General features: G+C 38.6%; 1 protein-coding gene across 1 annotated transcript; it reads right to left on the reverse strand.

Moving 5' to 3' along the window:
- Positions 1-397: 397 nt before the first annotated feature.
- Positions 398-2367, reverse strand: LOC103944828 (protein transport protein SEC13 homolog B-like). The gene is made up of 2 exons (XM_018646860.2): positions 2072-2367; positions 398-1536 (listed from the first exon to the last, which is right to left on the reverse strand). The coding sequence occupies exons 1-2, from the start codon at positions 2350-2352 to the stop codon at positions 621-623; spliced, it is 1197 nt and encodes a 398-aa protein (XP_018502376.2). The 5' UTR covers positions 2353-2367; the 3' UTR covers positions 398-620.
- Between the last annotated feature and the right edge of the window lie 5983 nt (positions 2368-8350).

Here is an 8350-nt window from a genome sequence, read left to right on the forward strand (position 1 = left end):
TCAGGGAGAGAGAGCAAAGAGAGAGAAATGCGAAACGTAAATACAGACAATGCTTTTCCCGTCGCAAATTTTGGACTCGAAGAATTCACTAGTTACTTAATGCAACCAATTTGCAAAAACACACACAAACAAATGTAATTCAATAAGTAAACCAATTCTACAATTCGCACGTCAATATGAACAACAAACTCCCAAGACCTTTGTATGAATAGAAACTAAAACATAGAAGAAATGAAGTTGTGAACTTGGCTCCTCGTTTAATTTTACAAATGCAGCATATAAACAAGCATGTAACTTACATCAACTTCTGTAGTTTAAGTAAATAGAGTAACTTGCAGGATATTATGGCAATGTGTATTGCGCGGCTGCAAAATATTTTATAAATATCGAAAGAAAATAAGGTCAACCATGTCCAAATGTCAATAGAACCAACAGTCAAACTGATTGTAGTGCACATCACACGTACAGATGTATCAACAGTAACACAGTATGAAACTTTTAGGGTTCATCAACGTCAATCAAAACTGATCATTTTTATGATATTTAATGAAATGAGCTTCATTGATAAAGAGGTTCATATATAATCTGCTGTAACAGAAGAAAAGTTCCAAAACAAGTTTCTATGGGTCAACTGTTGTCACCTGTTGCCATTCCCCATCTACTGCTTCCTTCCATAATGTCACACTGTTGTTCCCATCAGCCACAGCCAATATGTTTCCAGTCAGCGACCATGAGACCCTCCAAACAGGTGCATTGAAATCATGCAGCACCTTGCCTTCCCATTGATCCCCATCCTTGCCCACAGTCCATATAATCACTTTACCATCCTGTGAGGCACTGGCAATGGTTGATTTTGGTAGTCCCAAGTTGGGTGCCCAAGCAACATCCCTGACCCAATCAACATGCATATGAAGAGCCGGAAAGCAGTCCAGCTTCCAAATGCCATTACCAAGCTTCCACACTTTTACAGTATTATCACAACCACCAGAACACAGCTTCTGGACAGGGTCAAGCAGACCAGAACCAACAAGAGCACCGGGGGCTGTTGAGGGAGCCCAAGAAACAGAGGTGACACCAATTGGGTGAGCTTGATCGATCCTCGAGGTATCCCAGCCACCATCAGACCTTGCAGTGAAGACTGAGATGTTCCCATCAGAAGAACCACACGCCAAACAAAGACCGAGTTCATGAGGAGCCCAAGCAATTGAGTTCACAGAGGATTTGTGGTCATCAAAAACATGAGCTTGGGTCCACTCATTCTGATTACCTTCCTTCCACAGTATGACACGCCCATCATAAGAACAGGAAGCAAGTAAAGACCCGAATTTTGGATGAGCCCAAGCAACCTGCCAAACTGGTCCCTGGTGACCAGTCAGGGTTGCTAGATGTTGAGAGGATGAATTGCTCACCCCAATTATCTTAATTGTGTTGTCGGATGAAGCTGTGGCGACGCGCTTACCATAGTAATCCATGACCACATCATGGACTGTGTCCTGGTGGCCAGTCTCAACCTTTTGTGCAGGCATTTCTCTACTCCTATGTTAATGTTTCAACAATTTGATATCAATAAGGTCGCCGAAAATTCAATCAAAACTAATTCTAATTTTATAAATTCCAATGGGTCCCTCCAGAAAATCCCAAATCCTCCAATTATCTTTTTCTCAAAAACCCATCTGTTTGGTTGCTGAGAAAATTCAATAAAATATATACATCACAATGTAGAAAGAAGCAATGATGTTTTCGTATTTCAAACATTAACATTAACGATATCAGAGCAAAAGCAACCAAACAGAAAAATTACCCAAATTATGTACTCAATATAATCAGCAAATTTCAATGAGATCTCCTAAAAGGAATATCACACTTCTGCTAAAATACTATGAAACGGATTGGGAATTTGGGACTAAAAAAATTTACAAACCCTAATCGATTTGAGCTAATATCAAACGCAGAAATTGATCAAAATTCAATATGTTACGGATTTAATACAACGATCTTGCAACAAAAACAAAACACCCAATCCAAAATTCTATAAGAAATGCAGTAACAGTGAAGAAAAAAGGGATCTAACCTGGGAAGCAAAGATTGGGATCGAAACGACGTAGTTTCAGGACGAAGTGGATCGCGAATTGCTCTGCTGCCGTGAAACCAAGAAACTCGCACAGGAGCAAGTCTTCCCTCAGATTTCAGTTTCTCTGTGTTCAACGCTTTTGCGCATGAACAAGTGGGCCTTGATCTTCGGCCCATTATTCCCAATAAGCCCACTCTGTGCAGTAGAGCAGCCCATTGGGCTTGAGAGACAGACTTCAAAAACACGCAAGGTGACATGATTGCGCGGGTGTGCCACGACATGGCCGGGGAGGCCGCCGAGAAATTCGCCGCACCCTTTGTGGGCCCCACCCTTTCCTTGTCAGGTCATGCGTTGTCCACTCTCGCTCCCTCTGGGCCCACGTCCAGCCCACCAAATTCATAAAGCCCCTACTCCTGCTCTTCCCACAAAACACTTTAAAAATCAAATATAAAAATAAATTAAGAAAATGTAAAATATTACCATTTGGTAATTGCCTTCACGTGCTCGTTAGAGCAGCTCCAGCGGAGCCTTTGCTCGGGGGACAATGGAGTAAACAGGGCCAGAAAGCCCGACTGATTTGGTCCAGCATGTGGCAGCCCAAGGGACAGGCCCGGTCCAAGGGAGACACTTGACACGAGTTGCCAGCCCCAGAGTCCGGAGTGGGTGTGACATCAAGACGACGTCAGCTGTTTTTTTTTTTTTTTTTTCTGTCAGGCACGTGGCCTTCAAGTGCGCGTGGGCGGGCATTAGGAGACATAATTTCAAAAATGGGGCCCGTAGCCCACTCAGATTTCTTACCGTTGGGGAGGCCACGGGGCTTCCTTGTGTCTGTTGGATTTCAACAGCTATATTTTATGGACCGTTAGATTTTCAAAGGTAAAAAAATAAAAAATTAAAAACCTCATTTAATTTCAGCCGTTGGATCTAAGATCAACGGTCCACGTTATTAGGCTATGTAAATTTAAAAAAAAAATTAAAATTCTGAAATGTTACCGTTGTGCCACGTGGCACAATATGGAGTGTTGGAAATTCAAATTTTTTTAATCCAATAGCAGAGATTAATTAGGTGAATAAATTTTTTTTAAATGTAAAAAAATTATTAAAAATCTGAAGAAAAAAAATTAAAAATTAAAAAAAAAAAATTGATTTTACTTTTCTACAAATACATTCTCATTATCTTCTACCTTACACCACAATTTCATATTTTCTCAAATTCTTTCAACCACATTCCTATCTTTCTCTCAAAGTTTCAATCCAAATTTTTTTTCCATCACCAATAATTGTATTTTCGGATAATAACACGTAGTGCAACGAGAACGATTAAAATTATATTTTCGGATTTCCATCACCAATAATTGTCTTTTCAGATTTTATGACAAGTGATGCAACGAGAACGATTAAAAATCTTATCCGAAATTACAAATAAAATTATTTTGTATTATTTTGTAAATAAATAAAATATTAATATTTTATTGCATATTGTCAGAGCTATTGAAGTGCAACGGTGGAGATGCAAAATGCGATTACTATTCATTAAGGGCAGTTACTGTTCATTGGGTGGATAGCATAATGTATTGCCTGGAGAGAGGGTTCCCACGCTGGAACTGCTCTTATGTAAATATGTATATCGATTTTGTAGGTTATGGCGTAGTAGTTGACGATTCAATTTTATATTTAAATTAATAAAAAATTATTTAAACAATTACCTAACTCGCTATATGATTTACAAAATATAATATGGAAACATGATTTTTATAACATTTTCCTAATGGAAACTAGTGGATGCACACACACTGTGTGTGAACAATTTCATTTCATTTTGTTTTTTCATTATGAATTGAAATTAATTTTTAAAATTTTTTTTAAATAAATCTGTTAATGAAAACTGGGATAATCGTGAGTGGTTTCTTCCAATGTGGGAATACTTTTTATTTTATTTTATTTTTATTTTAAAATAGGGCATGTTATACTAACTTGGCTGTGAGGTTATTGTAAAAAATAGCAAAATTTATATATAATTACTAAATTGCTCATAATTTTTGTTTGAATTCAACTTTGGTGAGGGGTTAAAATGAAAATTTTCTAAAATTTTGGTTGATAACTAGAATTTTATTAATGGGTAGTGTAGATATGTATACTGTGACATCCCACATCGCCCAGGGGAGTAATCCTTATATGTATATGCCCATCTCTACCTAGCACGAGGCCTTTTGGGAGCTCATTAGCTTCGGGTTCCATGGGAACTCTGAAGTTAAGCAAGTAGCGCACGAGAGCACTCCCAGGATGGGTGACCCATTGGGAAGTTCTCGTGTGAGTTCCCAGAAACAAAACCGTGAGGGCGTGGTCGGGGCTCAAAGCGGACAATATCGTGCTATAGTAGTGGAGCGGGCCCGGGAAATGGTCCCTCTCAGCCGGGGATGTAACATATACACATCCGAAAACAAAAAAACAAAAAAATAACAATGAACGGAATACAATATTTTACCGGCAAGTAGATTTGTAGTTTTGTCCAATAATGAAATGGCAACTCAATTAGTTAATTTTAATCTAATACTAGAACTCTTCATTTACTTATCATTGTCCATATTTACTAAAATTAAATTTTTGTTGTAGACATAATTTACTGAACGATTATGGAGGCCATAGAGAGAGAAGGTGTGATAATAGTAGAGAGAAGAGAGATGTGTAATTGTAAGGTGTGTTCTATTCCACCTCATTGTGCCTTTATTTATAGTAGTAGGATAGGTAAAAACATTTCCCTTTAGGATTACAACATTTAATAGGTAATCTACTCCTAATAAGAATATGAGAGATATTCCAATATATACTAGGATTTACACAATCACATTCTTAATCTAATAGGACTGTAGTAAATGATGCATTAGGTCTTCAGTGATGAAGTAAGTATAGTTGATGAAGTTGTTGGCACAATGAGCGAATGTGAGTCTCAGATCAACGAAAGAATGCATAAAAAGTAAAACTCACAAAACCTCGCTATGGTAAAACCCAAGGTGGGAGAAAAACACATAGACTAAGGAGAAAGGTGAGAAGTTGCATTAAGTCAAAACTATATGTCTTTTGGACGTAAGTAGAAGAGCTCACAAAGGTATGATCAGCCCAAGATGGGTGCCTCGTTAAAACCTAGTTAGGTAGCAAAAACCTAATGGGAAAAATGCTCCTAATCGTAAGGAAAAAGAGTACATTAAGATCAAGTGAGTATACTTCTGGATACTCCCCTGAGTTTGACATAACTTCCAAATGAGAACTACAAGTATTACATATGATAGTTAGGCATACCAATTCCTCGAACAAGCTTCTGGAAGGTTGACTTCGGTAGTGACATCGTGTAAAGGTCAATAAGGTTGTCTGGGATCAGCTTGCATGACTTAAATCTCCTAATGTTTTGCTGATGTAGACGCAATATGTCTTGGCATTGACTTTGTTGATGTATCATGTCTTGGTCAGGTGGATACATGCAGCATAATCTTCATGGATCGTCGTTGGGACTCAACGATGGATGAAAACACAGCAAATACTTCGAATATGCTCACCAAGAACTTTTAACCATGTATCACTTGTGGCATAGTGAAGTGAGGTGAGTCTTGGAATGATTCGAAGTTTTCACAACTAAGGTCACATCGTGGACCTCCAAGATATTGCGGTATCCCTAATGGTAAATACATAACCATTTGGGGATTTTACCTTGTGCGGGTTTGATAAGTAACCCTGCGTCAACATAACAAACAAGGCAAACATTATTCCGAGGATCAGGGGGGTTGGATCCGCTTGAGATGCGTTGGGATTTGCCTTCATAGTACCTTCAGGGTACATCTTTAATACCAATTCAATGGATGCTTGTAGGCGCAGTGCTGCATCTTTACCAAGATCAACATCAAATGAAATGTCCTGTCTAAATACAATGAGATAAGTACAACGAAGTGCAAAGTTGAACTTAGATATAGAATTTCGGATTCCATAACCTCTTCAAGGGTCTTATTTGCATATAACATATGGATGATCATAGATATACTTAAAGGTAACACATTCGGGGTGTAGTTCGACTGGTAGACCAAAATACTGTCAAAACAACGCTTAAACTTTAGGTCAAGGTATAAATGAGTTTTCCCAATATCCTTCATCTCAAATTTCATCTTCAGGTGCAAGGCAGTTTTCTCAAGCTCTTTTGGACTCTTAGTGAGATTCGTGTCAACGACATAAACTGTAACTCTAGCAATTCGGAATAAGACTTTATAGTTTAACACGCAAGGGCATAATTCATATTCCTGACTAATCAAATAATCACGTAGACGGGTATACCACATCCGTCGGATTTTTCAATCCATAAGTTAACGCCTCAAAACGAGTTAAGAGGGTGTTCGTGGTTTTGGAACTATTTGAAACAGTCTATGTAATTCTTCGAGAACTTACATGTAAATCTCCATATCAATATCCCCATGGAGAAAACACTAACCACATTTCATAATGCTGCTATTAATCACATGACATTTTGAGAATAACCTTGCGTTGTAAGTTGTGCGTCATATCGCATTATTTCATTCATCTCATAACGTTTCATTTCCCACTTGTAACATAACAGGGTTACCTTGGGCAGTGTAGGAACGACAGGTCCAAACACACTTTGGTAAGGAATTTGACCTAGATTGTAATTTTGGTTGTCTAATCAATTTTATATTGTCACTTAATCAACGGAACACGATTCGATATCGTCGTTTTTCATTTATGTCGGTAGTTACCATATAAGTGAAAACATCATCGATGATTTAAGACAGCGATCAAGTGTAAATCCATTTTGTGTCGTGCCTTCCTCTTCTAGGAAAGTGAATCCTATGAACCGAGTGATCTGTCATGCTTCAGGCCAAGACAGATTGATTAGCTATCTGTCGATGTACCGGACCGTTTAACAGGGGCGGCACACCCTTCAGGGATGTTGACTCGACGTCTGTTAAGTATGTCTATCCTTGCAGGCATGTTTGCAGCTGGTATATGATCTCGTCATTTTAGCTAGATCAAAGGAATGCGTCTGGGGCAACATTCTGAAAGCTAGAATTCATTACATTTGCTTATCACACATGTGCAGTATGGGAATTTAGATGAGACATAGTGGGCAACGTCTACGCAAATTCACGTCGTTCTCCAAGAATGTTGACGTTCTTATCTCTCTCTAATGGCGGGAAGACTGTCTCATTAAAGTGACAACCTACAAATGAGCAGTAAAGAGATCGTATGCAAGAGCTCGAAAAGAGCTAGTCTGAAGGAGAATCATAATTGACAAAGATTCCCATCCTTCTTTGAGGACCTAGGTTGGTACGTTGTGGCGATGCAACTTGGCAAATGAAATGTACACCCAAATGCGTAAATACAAAAATCGTCACGTTCATACCCAGTAACCAAATGTAACATCATATGGGTTGAGTGGCAATGAGCCTTAAGGTGGATCAACATAACTGTGTACAAGATTGCATAGCCCTAGGCAGAAACCGAAAACTTGGTACATTTACCAAAATCCGGGCAATCATTTAAATTGCACTTTATGATCACTAAGCGAGGCTATTTGGGGTGATTCATAGGAATTCGATGTTCAATTATAAACCCAAAATGACATGCAATACTTTATCGAAAACCGTTGATATAAACTCTCCAGCATTATCCAGTCGCTTGGACTTTATGGGATAAGTAGAGTGGTGAACCCTTAATCGGCTACAAGGTTTAGCAGTAATGTGTGTGGACAAACATGTGACCAATTTGTTGATTCATCAACCAAAACCATAAGTATTTATATGGTCCGCGTTTTGGTTGGATTAGTCCACATATATTCCCTTGAATCCACTATGAAAAGATAGTCGTTTCATATCTTTGCGAGGGATGATTTAGAAAATCAAATTTTCTAAACGAGCGGGCTTTGACAAGTGTGCTTATAAAGATCCTTAATTCAGGTAAGGAGATATGTTATAACATCATTGTCCGACCAAAGTGTCCCAAATGGTCATGCCAAAGCAACTAAACTGCTCAATCACCTAGCTCTAAGCTGGTCACATGTGGCGTGTTCCCAGGTAGGAGGTAGCCCATTGGCCCCAAATCAAAGCTTCAGACTCATTCTTGGAGGTGGTGCAAAGATATTTCACTCTATTTTTTTCAGTGGTTTCATTTATGATCATTGTCATCTCGAATATCCTTAAAAACTCAACGACAGGGAGAATTTAAGGTCCCTTAAATGGTGATGCAGTACCATTCATACAATGAGGAACGTGCCAATACTCT

The sequence above is a fragment of a genome, unplaced genomic scaffold (genome assembly GCF_019419815.1).
Source record: "Pyrus x bretschneideri cultivar Hongxiangsu unplaced genomic scaffold, Pyrus_bretschneideri_v1 Contig26, whole genome shotgun sequence".
In the NCBI taxonomy this organism is placed as follows: Eukaryota; Viridiplantae; Streptophyta; class Magnoliopsida; order Rosales; family Rosaceae; genus Pyrus; species Pyrus x bretschneideri.

Excerpts from the sequence above, each read along its gene's own strand:
- LOC103944828 (XM_018646860.2), bottom strand. The coding sequence starts at position 2,352 with ATGTCGTGGCACACCCGCGCAATCATGTCACCTTGCGTGTTTTTGAAG. Across the intron at positions 1,537-2,071 it reads TCCCAATCTTTGCTTCCCAG|GAGTAGAGAAATGCCTGCAC; the intron begins GTTAGATCCCTT and ends ACATTAACATAG.